Source organism: Pinus tabuliformis, chromosome 4_2 (genome assembly GCF_031772625.1).
Source record: "Pinus tabuliformis cultivar Carrire ecotype Pingquan chromosome 4_2, CPIR1, whole genome shotgun sequence".
Taxonomy (NCBI): Eukaryota; Viridiplantae; Streptophyta; class Pinopsida; order Pinales; family Pinaceae; genus Pinus; species Pinus tabuliformis.
In genome coordinates, this window is record NC_142304.1 from 633,312,199 (window position 1) to 633,336,490 (window position 24,292).

Genomic DNA, 24,292 nt, shown 5'->3' on the forward strand with positions numbered 1-24,292 from the left:
CATTTTTTATTTATTTTATGTTTTATTTTACGTTATATATATATATCACTTAGGTTAGTAATACAAATTCATCTAAAAGTTATGATCCCTCAAATCTTAATTTAATTATAGATTTATTATAGATTGAGAAAAATTAATTCTCAAAATATAAAATTTTTAACAAAAATTAAATTACAATTATATAAGTATGGGGGTTTACGCAATGCATTATATTAGATATCATTTTGGGTGTTTGGAATCGATTTGCAATTAGTCACACCCATTTTCAAATCTATGGAGGCATCACCCATATGCTCCTAGTGTAGGAGGATACAAGCAATAAGAAAGCAAGTCCCATCACCAACTCTGGCCTCTGGAGTTGGAATCAATTTGCACGTAGTCACATTCGTGTTCAAATATCTGGAGTTGTCACCCATACGCTAGTAGTGTAGGAGGATACAAGCAATAAGAAAGTAAGTCCCATCACCAACTCCAGCCTCTGGAGTTTTGGTGTTTGAAATCAGTTTGCAAGTAGTCTTAGCAGTGTTCAAATTTTTGGAGGTGTCACGCATACACCTATAGTGTAGAAAGATACAAACAATAATAAAGAAAATCTCATCACCAACTCCAACCTCTATAATTTTGTTGTTTAAAATTGATTTCCAAGTAATCTCACCCGTGTTCTATACTATGATTACTTTTTTTTTTTTTTTTTTACAGTACGAATGATTAGATATCATTTTTTGGGATTCAACTACATTAAGAAAGTCATTTATCTATGATCATTTCCATGAGAGGTAGAGGTAGTCGTAACTGACTAGCTTCTCATGATTTTTGAATAGTCCACTTAGCACTCATTACATCGGGTGATGCTCCCAAGGGTGAAGAAGTGGGACTGAAACTAGTGAAATGAATCACATAGCGTCAATCATCACTTCCGGGGTTTGCACCTGGTAACCAAGACTTCCAGGGAGGTCACCCATCCCAGATCGCCTCTGGCTCAAGCGCGCTTAACTGTGGATTTTTCCCCACAATCAAGCCCACTTAACTTGCTACCCCATTTGCAAAATCTTAGCAAGTATTGTGCCTCATGAAACATTCAAGTAGTGCTTCCTTCACTTTTATGTATTTAAGTATTGAGGGCCTTTCGTAGTGCATTATATTAGATATCGTTTTCTGGGATTCATCTGCATTAAGAAAGTCATTCATCTATGACCATTTCCATGAGAGGTAGTCGTAACTAACTAATTTCTCATGATTCTTGAATAGTCCACTTAGCACTCATTGCAACGGATGATGCTCCCAAGGGTAAAGAAGTGGGATTGAAACCAATGAAATGAACCACATAGCGTTGAATGATGTCAAATACCCTTAACGATCAACGCTTATTTTATTAAATATTCATTATTTTCAAATTTATTCATTAATTTAACAATTGGAAAGAACCTTGCTATTGAACTCTTCTCAACATTCTAAGAAATTTGGATTATAAAGAAAAATTTCACTAACCTCAAAATAATTTTTTATTTTCCTTTCCTTCATCCGTTAATTTATCATATTTTTCAAAGTAAGAAAAAACCATCTTTTTCAACGGAAAAAAAACTTTTAATATTAGAGGTTACTTTAACCCTATCATTTACATGTCTTATTATTTTGTTTTGATTAAAACATGATACGTCTGAATAAAATCCTTATAGATAAATGAATACATTCACGGTATTATTATTTTGATTAAGACAAGATGGGTATAAAAAGTCTAGTTAGCTAAAATAACTCATTCATGATCTTAACCGATAAAGTTCTAGTCGTATCAAATCTCTTTAAGTTTTGCGTAATTAATATATTCTATTATTATATTTGAAAAAGTTATTAATTTTAAGAATTATAAAATCATATTTTAAAAGTTTAGTTTTTATTTTTTTTTCACTGTATGAAAGGTTTGTATTGTTAGAGATTTGATATTGATCTTTCTTAATAAATCTAGAGTTAAGATATATCTAAATTAGTTTAATTATTAATAATTAATAATTTTGTTTTTTAGTCTACTTTTTCTTGAATAGATGGTGACTCGGTAATTGGTTAAAGCACTCTTTATATATTGGACATGATGAAAATCTAGTCCTGCCAAACTTACTATATATTCACTTTTTATTTTTATGTAATTTCCTGAGTCAAAATATTTCAATTAATAATTTATTTATTTGTTTATTTTATTTTTTTTCTGTAATTTCACTGAGCCAAAATGTGTAGATAAGATAACATGACATTACAACATCTCTTCCATACTGGTTTTGATAGTGTCTCTTGGCCAGAAAATGTAATAAAATAAAATTATAATAATATTTATAAAACATTTTGATTCTCAAATGAGAGATTTTTTTGGATATATGGTATTCATAACCCATGACATTGGCACATGGTATTGTAACTAAATTTATTTACAAGTTAATAATATGCATGATAAATTGTGGGTGGATATCCGTAATTAAAAAATTTAATTGTATGTAAGTTTTATGTAGTTATTAATGAAATTTAAATATAGTTACAAAATTATTATTATAATTTATATGGTAAAATGGATCTTAATTTATAGTTATTATTTATATCTTATATAATTTAATGCGATATAGGTTTAGATATATCTCAAAAGTATAATGTTTTTGCTTTTAAATGTAATTAAAAATATGTTAAAAATTAAATTCAAATAAAATTCTATAAAATATTTTGATTGTGAAATGAGAGATGGTTTTGGAGCATGTGGCATTCATGAGCCATGGTATTGGCTCATGGTATAATAATAAATCATATTTCCAAATTAATAATATATATGGTAAAGTGGGCATGAATATCCATGATTAAAAATATTGTAAGTATTAAATTTTTCATGTACTTGTTAATAAAATTAAAATATCGTTACCAATCATTATTTTAGGTATAAGATAAAAAGGATATTAACTTATATCTAACACTTGTATGTTATATAATTTAATGTAATATGTATATTATTTGAATCTAAATGGTTATTCCTATTTTTATCAATATAAATAAAATTACAATATAAAAAATTACATTTTACTTTTAATTTTTTTATAAATGTTTACTATTTTCTTACATTTTATAAATTGAACATATTATTATAATTCAACTGAGATGTAAAATTTTTTACATACTTACATTACACATACATATACAAATCTCCCCTATAATATGTTGTGGTAAAAAAATCAAATTATTTCATTAATTAAATAAATAACTTATCCTCTTTAACTCTTTTATGATCATTTATAATAAATAACATATAACTATCATTTAAATTTCAAAATCATTAAAAGCAACGTAGTCTAATTTTTTCATTGGAATCCAATAAAAATATTTTCAAAAAAAAATTCCATTTTTTATTGTTTAAAAAACATTTTTGAAATTAAAATAACTTAAACATAAGTTTTTAAAAATCTCTATCTAATTTTAATTAAAATTAATAAGAAAAATTATAGTAAAAAAAACTATTTGATCTATAAATAAAATTACACCATTAAAAATTATTTAAACGACAATATTTCATTATAAGTTAAACTTAAAAATAATCATTACTTATTTAAAAAACAAAATCAAAGTTATCTTTAATATTTTGGACCATTTTTAAAAACATTACCAAATTTTATTTATGTAATGGTGGTCAAAGTTGTAATTTTGATTATCTATAATTTTAAATATGTAAAATTATTTAGTGTTTTAAAAAACTTCTCAATTTTTTTTTCCAATTAAATTGATATTAGATTATATAGTGTTAAAATTAATTTTAGATAAAGCATTAGATTGGAGACTAAATTTATGGAGCAAGTTAATATGTTTAATCTCAAATATCTTCATATTAATATAATAAAAAAACATATTAATTAAATTTTTATTATGCAATAAATTATGTAATATTAGTAGAAAATTTAAGTAAAATAGAAAAATTACAAGTTAAATAAAATTATTAAGTGGATATGGAAATATCAGTAGTGTATATTGACTCAATGTGCATGATTTGGTTTATTGTAGAACTGTTCCTCAATACTTACAGATTTTTTATTTTCTTTTGCTTTTATTTGGATTTTTAACAAAAACATGAAATGGTGTTTGATCCATTTATGACAAGTTCAACCACTACTCCATAGTGCCTCCATGACCAGAGCATTAAGCCCTTTGTACATTTAAACTTTGCCCAACCACTACTTCAAAACGCCTCTATAACTTAAAAATTAAACCCCTATAAAATTTAAACCTTTTCTAATAATTCAAATCTAACTTTTTTTAATTTAAAAAAAAAAATTATAATTAATATTTATTGTTTTAATTTCTTTTTTTTAATTATATTCTGAATAAATCTAATATAAAAAATATCCTCCAGGAAAATTGAAAAACTGATTAATTACTTTATTTAATATATTTTTTAATATAAAATAAATTTTAATTTTTAAACCTTCTCTAATAATTCAAATCTAATTTTTTAATTTAAAAAAAAAAAAAAAAAAACTTATAATAATATTTATTGTTTTAATATTTTTTTTAATTATTTTCTCAATAAAATTAAATATAAAAAATATCCTCACGAAAAATTGAAAAATAAATTAATTACTTCATTTAATATATTTTTTAATATAAAATAAATTTTAATTTATAATATTTATATGAAAATCAAATTCCATATATTTTTAACTCATTATCCCTGTCTAACCTTATTATCTGTCACACTCCGTTACAAAAGTAAATTTTTTTTTATCATTTCTTACCAGCTTACAATATGCATATACATGTGCAATGGAAGGAGTCCCCACGTACCTCTGGAACATATATTATAGTTTCGTTCTAACATGAGCAATCTAATATACATATACAATGTTTCAACCCTGATGCACATTACGTATCAAACTTCACTTTATTATATATTGCATGGGTTATATTTGATTCATAATCATGCATGGGTTATCTTATGTCGCATTCGGGTTTTTAGTAATGTTTACACACATAAATATTTACATGCGGCGATATGGAAACAATTCCAATACACATCCTGGTACAGTGTTACGTCCTCCCTCATAAACGGTTCATTTATGGCATTTACCAAGCAGCGTACTGAGCTGCATCTCCGAGGCGCTGATGTGGTGTTGCTCTGCCCGATTCCGGCGCTCTGTCACTGAACGCCATCCATCTGGCTTGATCAACGGTCATTCAGCAAAGAGCCATGTGCTGTGGCGTGCTCCAAGCTCCATGTGCCGTGAGTACAAACTCCTCGGGCTCTGCCCTTTCGCGCTCAGGGCTTTTCCCGGTTCTTTCTCGCTGATCGAACGATGGTTAGAGGTTCTCCTCGATCGAGGGTTGAGGCTATGCCACGGGGCAGAGTTTGCATTGAAGTATTTAAAAGTGTTCTTCATACATGCTCGTTATTGTTTTCATCCTGAGCTGCTGTATGCCGCCCGGGGTGCCGAGGCTCTCTGGCAATTCCGGAATCCCTCCTCAGTGCGAAGAATCCCAGGGTATGCTGCAGTCGATCCACCCGTCTCAGGTATATTTGATGGTTATTTACTTACTCTTCTTTACCCTCAATTACCAAGGAGTTAGGGAGATGCTTCGGCGACCAGCCGGCACCGTGGAAGTCGGGTTCCTTCCTCCGCCGTCCCTCTACAGGTAAGAATCGGGCAGAACCATATGACCTGCGTTTTGATGGTTCTTTACTTTCCGGGCATTTTCTGAGCTATAGTTCCTCTGGAACAGGGATGCCGAGGCTTATGCTCTAGCATTCGGTCCCTGCGACTTATAACCAGGGCTTCTTGCTGCGATGTTACATGATTTTTCGTTTCTAAATTTATGTGGCTAATAGCAACAGTTTTTGTTTTGTTATCTGACTTATGTCGAAGCCCCGCCAAGCGCTGTTTGCTGGCTTAACTGTATAAATGAGTTCTTTTGGTTTCTGGGTCATGCACAGTTCGTAAACAATGTTTCGAGGCTTTGTTGCCACCGTCTTTATAATATAATCTCTTATTGTTTTGTTCCAGACCCACTATGTGCAGATATTTTAGTTGGGTATAGCCCGAGTTCTATATAGAACCGTTCATAGGGTATTCTCACCTACAGTTCGGCTTTATTATGCTTTTAGATTGTATATGGGTATTCTCGCCTACAGTTCGGCTTTATTATGCATTCAGATTGTATATGAATCTCCTTTCAATTTCTTACAGATGTAATGTTTGTTGCATGATGGTCTTATATTGTTTTAGTTCGGCCATAGAGCCCTGCCGGCTAAGCATTCGCTTCCGCCAGCGGCGGTGACTCTTGGGAGCCGGGTCTGGCACTTACCGTGTGCATGCATAAATGTTAGGGTTTTCTTTCCGTTTTGTTTTCACGGTATAGAAATTCCTCAGTCTGAGATCATGTTTATATTCCGCTAGTGTATTTACTCAATTATTTTTCCTGTATAATGACAAGGGTAATTTGTTCTACCTGAGCTTATATTATGGTTCGCCGACATGCGTTCGACCTGTTCGTTATTTTGAATATTAGTGAACTTTCCATTGTTTAATGCTGCTATAATGCAATAAAGAAGCTGTTAATCTGCTTATGGTTCGACTCTCTCTAAATGTCATCTGCATGAGAATACAGAGTAGGGTTACTGGCTTTCGTTTCTGTTTAATGTTTATTCTGCTGCCGGTATTACAGAATTTCAATTTACTTACACGCTCAATGCTTGCATTTATATATATAGAATCGGTCTCTCCCGAATGCATAAGAACAGTTTTCTGTTTTTGTTTCCTTTTATTTTTCTTTCCTTAGTCAAGAAAACGAATAGCATTCTCTTCACTAATCTATGCGCACACACATAACCATATTGCAAATTCCATAGTTATTAAGCACAGTAATCCTTACCTGTATAACAGGAAAACCTGTGTGTAATGCTTGTCGTCCACCCGTCTGTAGGAAGGTCCTCCTCGATCTTCCACCCCCAAGCACATTAGCAGATCCTCTCGTCTGCAATCTCACTGGCCATGCCAGATTTCGCTATCTGGTCCTAACCAGACATAGCGAGTGTAGGAATTTTCTTCCTCACCAACATGCCATCCGATCACTACCGGACATAGCATTCTCTTACTATCTTTCTGCCATCTGATCCCAACCAGACTTGGCATTTTTCCCTTTTTCCTCCAGAGGTCTCAACTGCCTCTTGAAGGTAGTTAGGGTTTTTTTTTTTTTTTTTTAACCACCTTCACAGTGATTGGCCATAATTAATCATGTATCCAGATTAAATAAATGATAACACAATTAATTAACATATTGGTTAACAATACTAATCAACAGAGTTTTTATATTTCACCAAACAGAGTTTATCTCACAGCTAAACTTACTAATTTACCAATATCACATCTCACGAGGGGCGTCACATCTCCCCCTCCTGAAGTTCTACATCGTCCCGATGTTGCTGTTCAGCCAAAAACAGTTTGGGATAAGCCTTCCTCATGCTCTGTTCATCCTCCCAGGTGGCCTCGTCAGGCCCAAAGTGCTGCCACTGCACTTTAACCTGGTGGATAGTCCTTTTCCGCAGCTCGACTCTTCTCCGATCTAATATGTTCACTGGCTCGACCATGAACTCTCCTTCCGGTTCCACCTGAATATCTTGCCAACTTATTATGTGCCTAGGGTCATAGACATATTTCTTTAAAACTGATACATGGAAGACATTATGAACCCGGATATGGCTAGGTAGGGCTAGCTGATAAGCTACTGGCCCTACTCGCGCCAAAATCTGGAAAGGCCCACAGAAGCGTGGTGCCAGCTTGGCGCAAGCATTCCATTGAAGGGTACTTTTCCTAGCCCGGATTCTGACATACACGTGCTCACCAACCTGATATTCTTTAAATGTCCTCTTCCGATCTGCAAAATTTTTCTGTCTGTCCTGAGCTATTTTCAAATTAGCTCGAACCCTTTTGACCATAACTTCCATCTCCTCCAACATCTCAGGACCCAACAAGAGTTTGTCCTCTGGTCCGCACCAACTGGATGGTGTACGACATTTCCGGCCATAAAGCACTTCGAATGGACTCATCCTTAAGGATGCATGGTATCCATTGTTATAGGCAAATTCCACCAGATGTAAATACTCCTCCCATCGAGTGGGTTGTTGCATCACGTAAGATCTCAACATATCTTCCACCACTTGGTTCACCCGCTCAGTCTGCCCGTCAGTCTGCGGATGATAAGCGGTACTGAAGTTCAGTTGGGTTCCCAGACCTTCAAACAAGGTTCGCCAAAAGACTGAGGTGAATTTCACATCACGATCGGATATTATTGTTTTTGGCAGTCCATGGAGTTTAAACACATTCTGCATAAAAACGTTGGCGATTTGAGCCGCCCGATAGGTGGATTGAACCGGTATAAAGTGAGCTGACTTACTGAGTTTGTCTACAACAACCATTATAGAGTCATTGTTCTTCTTGGATTTTGGCAATCCCGTTATAAAATCCATGGTAATGGTCTCCCATTTCCATTCTGGTATAGGTAGTGGCTGTAGTAAACCCGCAGGGTGCTGATGCTCAATCTTAACCTGCTGGCACTCTAAGCATCGCGCCAGATACTCCACCACATCCCTCTTCATGCCTGGCCAGTGGTACTCTTTCCGAAGCGAGGTAATCAATTTTTGGTAACCCGGATGTCCCGCATAAGGACTTTTATGATATTCATCCAGAATCTTTTCTTTAATACCACTTTGATTGGGTACATAAACCCTCTTTTTGTAGCACAAAATTCCGGCTGCATTCAAGGTGTACCCTTGTTGTACTATGTGGGTATTTTTATCCTGCACCAGCTGTTTCTTTCGTAGATAAATCTGGTCTTGAGCAGCAGCCCTTTCAAGTTCTTTATCAAGGGTGGACAGTCCCTTACTAATACCGATTTCATAAAGACAGTGCACTTTTCGACTCAGTGCATCAGCTACCCTATTTTCTTTTCCTTTTAAATGCTTAATTTCAAAATCGAAACCCCCCAAAAAGTCCACCCATCTTGCTTGTCTCGCATTTAAGGTTGGTTGACTAAAGTAGCTAGTCAAACTATGGTGATCAGTCATCAGCAAAAATTTTCTTCCCACCAGATAATGGCGCCACATTTTCAGCGCGTGAACCACCGCGGTTAATTCCAGATCATAGGCGGAATACTTTTGTTCATGCTCTTTTAATTTTCGGGATTCATATGCGATCACCTTACCTTCCTGCATTAACACCCCACCTACGCCCTCTTTACTTGCATCTGTGCAAACTACATATTCCTTCTCTGGGTCTGCAACATTCAGCACAGGTGCGGTGGTGAGCAGGTATTTGAGCTGCTCAAAGCTCCGTTGACAATCTGTTGTCCACTTAAACACTTTCCCCTTCTTTTGCAAAGAGGTGATAGGGTATGCAACCTTGGAAAAACCTTCTACGAACCGTCGGTAATAACCAGCCAACCCCATGAAGGATCGAATATCTGCTACGTCTTTGGGTGTTGGCCATTCCATTATGGTTTTGATCTTTTCGGGATCCACCGCTATACCTTCTTTTGAAATGATGTGTCCCAAGTATTGAATCTGTTCTTTATAAAAATCACATTTATTTAATTTTCCATATAGCTGATGCTCCCGTAGCGTCTGTAACACTATTCTGAGGTGCTCCTCATGCTCTTTAATATTCCGGGAATATATAAGTATATCATCAATAAAGATTAACACAAACTTGTCTAAGTATTGATGAAATACACTATTCATCAAGCACATAAATGTCGCAGGTGCATTAGTCAACCCAAAAGGCAGTACCACAAACTCGTAGTGTCCATAACGAGTACGAAAAGCAGTTTTAGCTATGTCCTCATCCTTTATTCTGATTTGATGATAGCCCGACCTCAGGTCAATCTTGGAAAAGATTGTCGCCCCCTTCACCTGATCGAACAGCTCATCAATGCGGGGTAGTGGATACTTATTTTTAACTGTCAGTTTGTTCAGCTGCCTGTAATCTATGCACATACGAAGAGTTCCATCCTTTTTCCTAACAAACAGCACAGGAGCCCCCCAAGGAGATACACTGGGGCGGATATACTTCTTATCCAGCAACTCTTGCAGCTGCATCTTTAACTCAGTTAATTCCGGCACACTCATCCGGTAGGGTGCACGGGATACTGGGGCTGCACCGGGTACCAATTCGATGGTAAAATCCAAATCCCGCTTGGGCGGCAGCCCTGGAATTTCTTCTGGAAATACGTCAGCAAAGTCTCGCACCACCGGAATATTTTCCACTGTCGTAATTTTATTCTCAGACCCAGCGTACCCCACCTGAATTGCATATATTTGACATTTCTTCCGCACACTTTTAACTAGCTGTGAGGCCGTAATTGGCCGGATCTGCACCGGTTTTTGGATGCCTTGAATTTCTTTTTCCAATCCCAGTTCATCTCGGTACGATATGGTTTTTGTTTTACAATTAATTACAGACCATCGCTTTTCCAGCCAATCCATTCCTATCAGCACATCATAAGATCCAAGAGGGAGTACATTCAGTTCTGTTGTTATTGTCTGACCAGCTAATCGTAATGGACAGTTGCTGACCTTCGTCAGCACTCGTCTTTTGGCCCCCGTGGCCAGCTGTACTAACCAAGGATTTTTAAACTTAATAGTTTGCAACTTGCAGCTTTCTACAACTTTGGGGCTTACATAGCTTAAAGTAGCTCCTGGGTCTACTAAAATAGAAACAGTTCGATCATAGAGCTTACCTTCAAACTCAATCATGGTTGGCTGGTAGTCAGCTTGTCGATCCTCAAGTGCTGCATTGATTCTGGGCATGGATCTGGCCACGTCTCCCACGGTAGAAGCTTCATAAATCTGGGACAACTGGTCACTTTCCTTCCGATGAGGACAATTCTTAATATAATGGGGTCCACCACAACCCCAGCACTGAACTGGTGGCCTTGCTGCACCTTCATTATCCGTTCTAACCTGCTGTTCACTGTATTTAGACTCAGCAGGTGGCTTAAATCTGATCTGACTCCTGGATGGGTTTTTAGTGCCGGTTCCTTTCGAAAATCCTTTGTGGAAGCTGTTGCGAGCTCCCTTATTTCCCGCAGCCACTCTACTGCTCTTCTTGTCTGCCCATCGCTTCCCAAAACCTTCTCCTTTTTGCTTGCCCTGCTGGTAACAGAGTCTAGCCTTCCGAATGGCTTCGTCCATCGTCTTCGGATTATCAAACTCGATTCTTTCTCGCATTGCCAGAGGTAGGCTGCTTACAAACCGCTGCACCTTAGCCTTCTCCTCTCGAATGTACGGAACATAACGGAGCAGAGACGTAAATTTGGTTACAAACTCATCTATGGTCTGTTGTCCCAGCCGTAGATCGTGGAATTCTCGTGCTTTTTCGTCATAGAAGCGTTCTGTCAGGTATTTTTCCTTAAAATACTTTTGAAAGGCCTCCCAAGTCACGTCCTACTCACTCACCCCCCACACCATCTTGACCTCTTCCCACCATAATGTGGCTTTGGCCTGCAGCTGGAATATAGCCAGCCGAGCCTTAAGATGGTGATCATACTCGTACACTTGGAAATACTTATTCATATTGATCAGCCATGCTTCCGCAGCTTCTTCTGACTCCCCATCAAACTGAGGTGGCTTAATCTTCCGAAACTCACCTTGTAATTCCATTCGCGGTCTTTTTGGAGTTTGATATTCGGAAGCGTTAACAGACTTCTCTCCTCGCGTCTCGGCTCTTTCCTCTGCATCCTCTGGTTCTGTATGATAGCTCTGTTCATCTGTTACCCGTGTCTGTTCAGGTCTAGGATGGGACTGTTGATGATGTTGTTTATCTGATAAACTTTTCAGAATCCTCTCCTGTTCCATGTTTAATCTTGCATTGTCCTCCCGCAAACGGGCCATTTCGTCCTTCAGCTCCTGGACTGTCCTCAATATAGCCGAATCAGTATTGCGGCCTTCTGCCCCCAGTTGTACCCATAACTCAGGATTTCCCTGAGGATGAGCTACATTCTCTGGTTGTCCCACGTTCCGGTGAGGAGCGCTACTGGTTCGTCTCATCCTGCAACCTGTACAAGATTAACTAATTCAACAGCTGTGATTATATACTTCAGTATACTCTTAGTTTGGTTGTCATGACACTATTTATGCATTACTGTTTTTCTTAAAGTTTACCCGAGGTCACAGTGTTGTAACTGGGCTCTGATACCAATTTGTCACACTCCGTTACAAAAGTAAATTTTTTTTTATCATTTCTTACCAGCTTACAATATGCATATACATGTGCAATGGAAGGAGTCCCCACGTACCTCTGGAACATATATTATAGTTTCGTTCTAACATGAGCAATCTAATATACATATACAATGTTTCAACCCTGATGCACATTACGTATCAAACTTCACTTTATTATATATTGCATGGGTTATATTTGATTCATAATCATGCATGGGTTATCTTATGTCGCATTCGGGTTTTTAGTAATGTTTACACACATAAATATTTACATGCGGCGATATGGAAACAATTCCAATACACATCTTAGTACAATGTTACGTCCTCCCTCATAAACGGTTCATTTATGGCATTTACCAAGCAGCGTACTGAGCTGCATCTCCGAGGCGCTGATGTGGTGTTGCTCTGCCCGATTCCGGCGCTCTGTCACTGAACGCCATCCATCTGGCTTGATCAACGGTCATTCAACAAAGAGCCATGTGCTGTGGTGTGCTCCAAGCTCCATGTGCCGTGAGTACAAACTCCTCGGGCTCTGCCCTTTCGCACTCAGGGCTTTTCCCGGTTCTTTCTCGCTGATCGAACGATGGTTAGAGGTTCTCCTCGATCGAGGGTTGAGGCTATGCCACGGGGCAGAGTTTGCATTGAAGTATTTAAAAGTGTTCTTCATACATGCTCGTTATTGTTTTCATCTTGAGCTGCTGTATGCCGCCCGGGGTGCCGAGGCTCTCTGGCAATTCCGGAATCCCTCCTCAGTGCGAAGAATCCCAGGGTATGCTGCGGTCGATCCACCCGTCTCAGGTATATTTGATGGTTATTTACTTACTCTTCTTTACCCTCGATTACCAAGGCGACCCATGCCTCCGGATTTGTTTACAGTTCTCGGTTTTTATTGTTGATTTATGGTATTCACAGTATCGAGCAGGTTCTGACCCTTTACATTATTGTGTTAGGGAGATGCTTCGGCGACCAGCCGACACCGTGGAAGTCGGGTTCCTTCCTCCACCGTCCCTCTACAGGTAAGAATCGGACAGAACCATATGACCTGCGTTTTGATGGTTCTTTACTTTCCGGGCATTTTCTGAGCTATAGTTCCTCTGGAACAGGGATGCCGAGGCTTATGCTCTAGCATTCGGTCCCTGCGACTTATAACCAGGGCTTCTTGCTGCGATGTTACATGATTTTTCGTTTCTAAATTTATGTGGCTAATAGCAACAGTTTTTGTTTTGTTATCTGACTTATGTCGAAGACCCGCCAAGCGCTGTTTGCTGGCTTAACTGTATAAATGAGTTCTTTTGGTTTCTGGGTCATGCACAGTTCGTAAACAATGTTTCGAGGCTTTGTTGCCACCGTCTTTATAATATAATCTCTTACTGTTTTGTTCCAGACCCACTATGTGCAGATATTTTAGCTGGGTATAGCCCGAGTTCTGTATAGAACCGTTCGTAGGGTATTCTCACCTACAGTTCGGCTTTATTATGCTTTCAGATTGTATATGGGTATTCTCGCCTACAGTTCGGCTTTATTATGCATTCAGATTGTATTTGAATCTCCTTTCAATTTCTTACAAATGTAATGTTTGTTGCATGATGGTCTTATATTGTTTTAGTTCGGCCATAGAGCCCTGCCGGCTAAGCATTCGCTTCCGCCAGCGGCGGTGACTCTTGGGAGCCGGATCTGGCACTTACCGTGTGCATGCAAAAATGTTATGGTTCTCTTTCCGTTTTCGTTTTCACGGTATAGACATTCCTCAGTCTGTGATCATCTTTATATACCGCTAGTGTATTTACTCAATTATTTTTCTTGTATAATGACAGGAGTAATTTGTTCTACCTGAGCTTATATTATGGTTCGCCGACATGCGCTCGGCCTGTTCGTTATTCTGAATATTATTGAACTTTCCATTGTTAAATGCTGCTATAATGCAATAAAGAAACTGTTAATCTGCTTATGATTCGACTCTCTCTAAATGTCATCTGCATGAGAATACAGAGTAGGGTTACTGGCTTTCGTTTCTGTTAAATGTTTATTCTGCTGCCGGTGTTACAGAATTTCGATTTACTTACACGCTCAATGCTTGCATTTATATATATAGAATCGGTCTCTGCCGAATGCATAAGAACAGTTTTCTGTTTTTGTTTCTTTTTTTTTTCTTTCCTTAGTCAAGAAAATGAATAGCATTCTCTTCACTAATCTATGCGCACACACATAACCATATTGCAAATTCCATAGTTATTAAGCACAGTAATCCTTACCTGTTTAACAGGCAAACCTGTGTGTAATGCTTGTCGTCCACCCGTCCGTAGGAAGATCCTCCTCGATCTTCCACCCCCAAGCACATTAGCAGATCCTCTCGTCTGCAATCTCACTGGCTATGCCAGATTTCGCTATCTGATCCTAACCAGACATAGCGAGTGTAGGAATTTTCTTCCTCACAAACATGCCATCCGATCACTACCGGACATAGCATTCTCTTACTATCTTTCTGCCATCTGATCCTAACCAGACTTGGCATTTTTCCCTTTTTCCTCCAGAGGTCTCAACTGCCTCCTGAAGGTAGTTAGGGTTTTATTTTTATTTTTTAACCACCTTCACAGTGATTGGCCATAATTAATCATGTATCCAGATTAAATAAATGATAACACAATTAATTAACATATTGGTTAACAATACTAATCAACAGAGTTTTTATATTTCACCAAACAGAGTTTATCTCACAGCTAAACTTACTAATTTACCAATATCACATCTCACGAGGGGCGTCACATTATCCCTGTCGTTTGGTTGGAATATTGCAATCCGTAATTGGCTAACCTTATTATCCCTGTCGTTAGGTTGGATTTAATTTAGTCAAACCTCTTATATATTTCCGTAATTGACTAACCTTATTATCCTGTGGTTAGGTTGTAATCTCGCAATCCGCAATTACCGCGTATTAATTTAGTCAAACTGCTTATATACTTATATTTTTACTTTTATTAAAGTAAACTTCTAGAAAACAAATTTTTTATTATGTTATTATTATTTTATTCAAAATTATCTTTCCCTTGGGTGGCTAACCATTTTCACGCTTTATTAGAAAATACTTCGAATTTCACAACTCAGGGGTACATCTTCCTAACGCGGCTCCTAGTGTGATGTGAATAGCGAGTTGATTCATACACATAACATGATATTAGGAAAGTTGTAAATTGATATAAATAAAAGTGGTAGTGGCAATTTACTATTAGTTAATAATAGTAGTAATATATTATCATTATAATTATTAGTCGTATGGATATTTAAATATGTTTGCATATGCTAAAGTAGGTTTTTTGTTGACTGAGCTTGAATGCTTGCAACCTAACAGAATCATTAATGGCAAGAGGTGTCGTGGTTTAAGTCGGACGGTCGCGAAATTCGAATGCAGAGATCTTGTTTTTTTATTCATTGTTATTTTACGTGGGCATCTCCAAATCGAATGGTTCATGAAGGGAAAGTGGGTGATTTATTTTTATCTGGGGTAGGAATTGATTCTCGATACTAAAAGCAGGATTTTTCCTACTAAGGTTTCTTGCAGATTAAAAGGCTCACTGAGACTTTGTTGCTGGATTCTAGATCTAATCCTCTGCGGCTAGATCTGGATTTAGATATAATCTTCTGCCTTATTTCTTTGCGGCTGGGTTCTAGATCTAATCTTCTGCCTCATTTCTCTACAGCTGGGTCTTGGCTTTGTACTGGCAAATATGGCTCCCAGCTTTACAAAAATAGCCGTTGGCTCAGTTTCGTCCGCTTCTAGAGGGCAAGCTCCTGCCCATATCATCAGTGAAGCCCCAGCTCCCACTGTCCAGCTTTGCAAAAATAGTTGTTGGCTCAGTTTCGTCCGCTTCAAGAGGGCAAGCTCCTGCCCATATCATCAGTGAAGCCCCAGCTCCCACTGTCTAGGTGGTCCAGGCCTCACTCGATGAGGCTTTGAAGTTTTCTGAAAGTGCCCTAATCTGCCGGTTCAATGGTTTTTGGCCGCGGTTGACAACTCTCCACAATTGGATCTCAGAGGTATGGAAGCCTATCATTTCTAATGAAACTAGTATCTACCCCTGTGCTAGGGGTTTCTTTATAATAGATTTTGAAAATCCTGAAAGCAGACAATGTATTCTAGATTCCGGCCCTTGGTTTTGGGAAAACTCAGGCCTATTCATGAAGCCATGGAACCCATCATTCGATCCCTCAACAGCAGTCATAACCTTAGCACCAGTTTGGGTGAGATTGCCAAGCCTACCCTTGCATCTCTGGAATCTCTCCTCGCTAAAAGCCATTGGAAATGCAATTGGAAAATTTTACTGCAGGTGCCCAGAAACAGAAGAATATGCGAGAAGCACCTATGCACGCATCTGTGTGGAAATGGACTTCAGCACCGGATTCCCAACTGAGATAAACCTAACAAGTAAAGACTACGTGTGGAACCAGAAACTCGATTATGAAAGTGTCATCTTCAGATGTTGATCCTACTTTGAGATGGGCCATCTAGCAAAAAATTGCCCAAAAGCCTCCCAAAAAAATTCTGCTAGAAAAAACCACCACAGATCTACATGGTAGGAAGGAGGACAAAAAGAACACTCACTTTTAACAAAGAAGAATACTCTAGAGAAAACTCTAAATCACAAGAAATCGGGCAATAATGAAACAACTCTCAAGACAAGCAGGGAGAAAGCCCCACTCAGCAACAAAAGAGTGAACTCGACAACCACTCATGCATCAACAGTTATGAGGATTCGAATACCACACAAAATAAATCTCCATTTAACAGCAAAGCAATCTCCTAGACCAAACTTCTTCTCCATCTATATTCAAGAGGACGAACACAATAGATCGCGAAGCTAAGACACCAATGTCCCAAGAACCAGAAGAGATGATGGAGATGCAAGATAAAGGAAGTTGGAAGACCGTAGAGAAAAAAAAGAAAGCTACAGCATCAATCTCGCCAAGAAAGACGAGGAGCCAAACAATTAAAAACTAAGAAAATTATAGGTCCGATAGACCAATTTGGTCTCAGTGGACATTAACCACCACCACCAACATCATCATCATCATCAGATTTTAAGAGATTTTGGAATGTTAAATTTAATGTAAAGTATGTTGTTTTTATTGAGGTAAAAGTTAATTTATTATATCATTTATGTTATAAATTTCATAAGATCTTAATAGCTTAGATGTGAATTGTTGAATTATATAATTAATTTATTTTTAGATTATTAAATTTATTTATAATTTAAAAATGTATAATTTAAATAATAATAATAAAATATAATTTTATTAAAAAATTATAGAAAATTGGTAAAAAAATTATGGCCAGTAAGTTCATCTTTCAATCTTGTGATTTCAATGAATCTCTATCACATCTTAGACAAATGAGATCAAAAAAATAAGTTGGAAAACTTTCCAAAAACCACACTTAAAGAATACTCAAATTTGAAATATAAATAAAGTTTTCACAAAACTGAACAATAATATGTAATTTTTTTATTTTAATAACCAATCATATAATTTTAGTTTTTAGGAAATATTTAAAAACTAATTCAATTATATAAGAATTAAATATAAATTTTAAATTTGAATAAGTTTTCCTATTACTCCAAAGTACTGATGATGATGATGATGATGGTTAACGTCCGTTGGGACCAAACAATGGTCTATCGGACCTAAGAAACAAATTATTTATTTTGATTTAAGATTTTATTCCTATGCTCAAAAAGCTTGGAGAGAAGCCTCCCGAGCTCACTATAATTTTGACATGGTAAAAGGGTAGGAAGGTCAGTATTGTAACAAAGATTGTGAAACTGAGATATAATGTGGTTGTACGTGGGGCACTCTAAGAGGAAGTGGTTTTCATCTTCGATGTTCCTATTCTCACATATATGGCAGATCCTTTCCATCCATGGCGTTTTAGGAACTGCCCAACGACCTGTTTCACTATGGAGCTCATGAGAATTCGTTCTAATCTTTGCTATATTAATTTTCTTCTTTGAGCTAGTTAAAATAGAGAGACACTTTTGATCTTCTAGGGTGGGGTTGATCACCTTCTTATAATAACTTAATTTTCTTTTAGCCGCTAAATCTTTCTCACACTACATTTTTTCTTTGAACTTAGAAGTAAGAATATCTTTAATGTTATTTATGTTTTGCAATGCGTCATTTTTGTTGATCTCCCAATAGTTTAACCAGGCCCTTGTGTCTTTATGCCACCCTCGATTGAGCCTTAGGTGGTTTTGGTTGGAATTTAAAGCTAGCTTAGGAAGTCTATGATCGTCTATGTTACTGAGTTTGTGCTTGTACAACAGAAACCTAAGCATAGCTAGGCTCTCAATAGGGGAAGACCTGCTTCTATAAGGAGAATAGGATAGGGTGTATTACTTTTAATTTTCAGGTTATAACCAATAAAACTCTTCTGGATTTGCTCAATCTTTCTCCATGATTCTCTGGAGATGTTGCAACCCCAAACCTCACAGCCATATAAGATAACAGGAGTGACTAAAGTTTTAAAGAGGAACTTCTTTTTATCCCACATTACGAGGTTTGCTATTTTACAATTATTTTCAAGACCAAAATAAGATTTACACCCCCCATTAATCCTTTTCTCAATGTTATGGTTCCAGTTGAGCTTGTGATGAATATCAGTTCCTAGGTACTTGTAAGAATACACTTCCTCCAAGTTATTATTGTCATACATAAAATTAGCGTAAGTGTCCTTCTTCGATTTGATAATCATAACTTTTGTTTTGTTAGTGTTAACAGTCATACCCATGGTAGAGCAGAAATCCTTAAGAAGCCTGAGTTGCTTATCAAGATCAGATGGGCACCTTGCCAAAAGAACAATATCGTCAGCATAAAGAAGAAGGATGAGGACTATCCCAGCTAAGATCGTGTCATCACATCTTGCTTCCTCTAAATAGCCTTCGAGCTTATCAATGTAAATGCCAAATAAGGTATGGGAGAGGGGGCAACATTGTTTAACTCCGATGTTACACTTAATATCTTTCGACCACCCCTCATTGCTCTTTAGATTGGCAATTACATTCTCGTATAACCTTATAGCGGTAGCTCTCAACTGGAGAGGAACCTTTAGCTCTTCTAATCTATTCCAAAGGTTGTTTCTAGGAACCATATAGAAAGCCTTTCTAAAGTCCACAAAGCAACGAAATAAATTGGATTTATCATTACGACATTCCTCCGCAATGATCCTAAGTGTAACAAGGTGGTCTGTTGTTGAGTGACACCTTCTGAAACCTGCTTGGCCTTTAGCCCGCTTACCTTCACTTTCAAGCCATATGCTTAACTTCTTTTCCAAAATACTACTATATAACTTGGCTAAGAGAGGGTTGATCATAATTGTTCGATAATTAGAGGGGTTATTTGTATCCTCACTTTTAAAAATAGGGATAATGATGCTCTCAGTCCAAGGTTTGGGGAACCCTTGCTTGACTGCTTGATTGAAAAGCTTGTGGATGTGGGGGATGAGGACAGGACCTCCAATTTTTAAGATTTCCACCTAGTAACCTTCAGTGTCTTTAGCTCTCCCATTAGCAAGGCGATCAACCCCAAACTTAATGTCTTCTAAAGAGAAAACTTCTTTCGTTCTGAGAAGGGTTTCCAAATTATCCACGACATTTGGAGATTCATAAAGATTTTTAAGATAGGAATTCCAATCGTGAAGAGAAATTTTATTATTATCCTTAGTCTTCCTAGTCAGAATCTGCCTCCAAAATTTCTTAGGAGCTACCTTAGAGAGGTGTAAGAAATTCTCATGTCTTTGACGAATGTACTGCCTCTTTTTCCTTTTAGTTAGGGCTTTGTATATTTTTATCTTGTCCATTTCAAGAGATTCATCAATAGCTTCCATAATTGCTCTCCTCGCACTTTTACAATATTTGTCATACCATGGATTGGTTTTGTTATTTCTTTTATTATTTGAAACTTCAATTGAGAACTTGTTAATAGAATATGAGAGGGTTGTAGTAAAATTATGATAGAGAACTTCTATGTTGTCTATGCTAGATAAAGGAAGAAAACTAGTTTTTAATTCATTTAGAAAGAGATCATTTTTATTTCTATCAAATATTAAGTTCTTTTGGCTCTAAGTATTATTTTCTATGGGAACTCTATGCATGACAAAATTGAGAGTTATAAGTAAAGGCCTATGATCAGAGTCAAGTTCGTGGTCGTTTAAGATGTCAAAATTTATTATTTCGTTGTATAATGGGAGATCGGAAATAACGTAGTCTACCACATTGCTACCAAGTCCATGGATGTAGGTCATCTTGCTGGAATCAGGCCACTTCTTTAGACCATTGCAAATTATGATATCCTGAGCACTACAGAGCTTGACTATCTCTGACCCAAACAAATTTTTCACAAGGTCTTCAGAGCTCCTTTTGTACCTGCTAGCCAGAGTAGGGTCTTCATCTAACCAAAGAGGATTAGGGTTGGAATGATTGCTTAGAATAATAGATTGGTTGTTTGAAGTTCGAGCATTAAAGTCACCTATTAAAAGGATATTACCGTCATTCCTTAGGCTAGAAATATCATTATCTAAACCATTGTAAGGGTTAGTTTTATCTAGATTCTTCTTCTTATAGAAGTTAGAATTGATGGGGGGAAAATAACATATTTCTATGTAGGACTTTTTATTATTAATGTCTTTTATCTCTATCCAACTATATTGGTTATGAGGGTCATTTTTATAAATCCTCACATGGGGGGAGATGTTCTTCTTAATGTAACAAGCTATTCCCCCAATTCCTCTATGGGAGGATCGCTTGTTCTAGGTAGACCATAGCATAAAGCCATCTATGTTAGGGACCTTAGATTCTTCGTGCTCCCAAGTTTCAACAAGAAAAATAATATCAACATCATTTGAAATCCAACTTAGCTTGGGGCCTTTGTTCCATGGGAAGCCCCGACAATTCCAAGAAAGGATCCGGAGCTTGTTTAATTGCTATTGATTACTATCTTTTTGGTTTCTATCTCAAATAAAGGCTTTTCTATTTCTAATTATTGCCCATTTTACTTCCTTTCTAGCTTATTTTACCTTTTGAACCTCCTTTCTTAATTCTTCTTGATCTTCTAGAATGAGATCTTCATTTATGAATATTCCCGTTCCTTTTAGACTTGAGGTTTTACTAAGTATGTCATGCTTATGATCACTGGAGCTCACCTTTATACGGATTAGTATTCCTTTATTCTCGGTTAATTTCCCCAACCTTGTTGCTTCTGTGAGACACACTATTTCAATTTGTAATCTATTATGTAGTTTTGTCTGGGCTAAGGCTAAAGTATCCTCATCTACTTCCTCTTTTAAACTGAAGATTATAAGGTTCAAGGCCCTTTTGTTGCGTTCGTGGTCTAATTCTATTAATTTTCTCATTTCATCTTTAATTGGTTTGATATCTAACTTATCTACCACATTATTTAGGGAGAGGCGGCTATTAAATTTTTCTTCAATTTCATTAATCATGTCTTTCTTTTTAAGACTCTCTAAAGTATCAGCATCTCCTTGCTGAGATGGTTGGTTAGTATCTTGGTTTTGTTTTTCTATAACATGCAGTCTAGTCTCCATTGCCTCCATTTTATTCTCCAATAGTTCTATTTTATTTCTATTTTTTTTTGGATCGTGTCTTCAAGAGATGCAAATTTATTTTCGAGTATGGCTTCTAACTCTTTTTGTAGTTTTTCTTATCTTTCTTCTCTACGTTTCTCTAAAGAATCTATATACTCATAAAGGCCTTGTAAAGTAACTATGCTAGGTCTGCCCTTGGTAATCTTTGGTAACTGTGGTAAAATATTCATACTTGAAATTATATGAGCAAATATGTATTAGAAAAAGAAAAAGATAAGGAATGTGTGCACCTAATATCAGCGAACCTGACTGCAGATCGTCGGTCTGCCCTTGGTAATCTTTGGTAACTGACTGCACATCACCCGTGCCCATCGCAGCCCTCAGACTGAAGAATATATGTGAAGAATATATAGAGTACGTTTTTAATTCTTTCACCGAGCCTCAGAACTCTTTCACTGAAGAATATATGAGAAGAATATATGAAGTATGTGTTTAACTCTTTCACTGAGCCTCAAAACTCTTTCACCGAAGTATATATAGAGTACGTGTTTAACCTTTTCACCGAGCCTCAAAACTCTTTCACCGAAGAATATATAGAGTAAGAATATATTGCAAGAATATATAGAGTATTTTTTTAACTAAGTAGTGTTTGTTTTTAATAAAAAATTATATTCTTGTTTTTAATAACCAATTATATTATTTTTATTTTTGGTAAAAAATTAAAAACAAGTAAAATATAAATTTCATCAAGTTTTCTCGTAATTTAAAGAATAGTACATTACGTTTGTTTTTAATAATCAATCATATTATTTTTATTTTATGAAAAATTTAAAAACGAATTTAATTGTATGTAGATGTTTATAGTTCTTTCTATTGTAGAAAATTTTCCAAAAAAAACTATGTAATTTTTTTTAGTTTTATATAAAGATTTAAAAACTAATTTAATTGAAGGTAGATTTCCATAGTTGTTTATATTGTAAGAAATTTCTAAAACAATGTTTCCAATGGACATTACACTCGTCTAGTGCTCGATGATGGATGCATTTTCCACACAAAATCTACATTTTGGAATCCCTACTGACATATCAAACCACGTGCTTGCACCTTATATTTTAATGGTAGATCTACTTTCCTGAATTTTGATCACAAATATACTATTGCAATATTGAATCTCCTACTCGATTTCATGAGCATGAAAAGAATCAAACCTACCAAATCAATCTGATTTGATTTGATTTCTTCAAAGACCGACATCAAAATTAGTTTACTCGGACTAAGATCATCCCAAATGTAGTAGTGAATTTTGATCGCAATATTGAATCTCCCACTCGATATCATGACCATGAACAAAACTTTGTTGATGCAATCTGATCAGACCTACCAAATCAAACTGATTTCATTTTATTTCTTCAAAGACCGACATCAAAATTAGTTCACTAGGACTAAGATCATCCTATCTATATATAAATCGCTAAATTTCTTAACACCTTTTGGGAGAGTAAATCAGTCCTCAAGAAGTGTTGGAAGGATCATTTGATTTCTTCAAAGACAAACATCAAAATTAGTTAACTAGGACTAAGATCATCCTATCTATATACAAATCCCGAAAGGAATTACTTAACACCTTTTTGGAGAGTAAATCAGCCCTCAGGAAGTGTCGGAAGGAAATGTTCTTTCTACACACAAATGAATTTTTGTTGACAGGTTTGATAGCCAATACTCTGCTGGACAGTTCTCCTGGCTAATGTCACACAACTATTTTATTATTTTTCACTTTAATTTACCTATCTTTAACCTAAACTGCAGGGAATAGTTTTTTTCTTTTTTTGCTTAAGCAAGAGTAGTTCCTTCTATTTCATTAAACCAAAAATAAATTTACAGAATGTACAATAAGCCTGACCTCCGAATGGACTCAGGAAAACCAAGGGCATGCTGCCAAAGTGAAGCCCCACCCCTCTACAACAAACAAAATTAATCACTTAAATCAAACCTTAGGTAGAACAATAAAAAACAAAAGCCTAATCAAAGGCTTCACTAACCACCCACGTCTTTAACCCGACCAGCCCGACAAGACCCGTGGCCCCACAAAAAGCACTTGCAAATCTGACCGTTAGATCAACCAACGAAATCGGATGGCACAGCGAAATATCGCACCACATAAGATGTGCGAAACTTAACGCGTGATGGAGGGTGGTTTCATCACCCCTCCCTAGCCACGTGGTAGGAGCCTAGTGGAATCGCTCCCAAAAAAGGTAAACCACTTACCATACAAAAGTTGCGCGATCACCCGTAAACCACTTGAGCCTAGTTTTCTAACCAGAGAGAGGAATGAAGGGGAACCGCCTTCGCCGGGAAACCAGAACCCTGTATATGCAACAGAGACCGCCGTTGACTATGGATAGAACCCTGTAGAACAATCTGAAGGGAAAGGGACCTGGTTACTTTCCACCAGGGTGTTAAAGGACTACTTTGAG

General features: G+C 36.6%; 1 protein-coding gene across 1 annotated transcript; it reads right to left on the reverse strand.

Moving 5' to 3' along the window:
* Positions 1-7,393: 7,393 nt before the first annotated feature.
* Positions 7,394-12,669, reverse strand: LOC149170950 (uncharacterized). Its single transcript, XM_089425787.1, has 8 exons — positions 12,587-12,669; positions 12,304-12,371; positions 11,708-12,063; positions 10,529-11,452; positions 10,006-10,309; positions 9,214-9,537; positions 7,685-8,961; positions 7,394-7,477 (listed from the first exon to the last, which is right to left on the reverse strand). Exons 1-8 carry the CDS (start codon positions 12,667-12,669, stop codon positions 7,394-7,396), a joined length of 3,420 nt encoding a protein of 1,139 aa, XP_089281913.1.
* Positions 12,670-24,292: the final 11,623 nt, after the last annotated feature.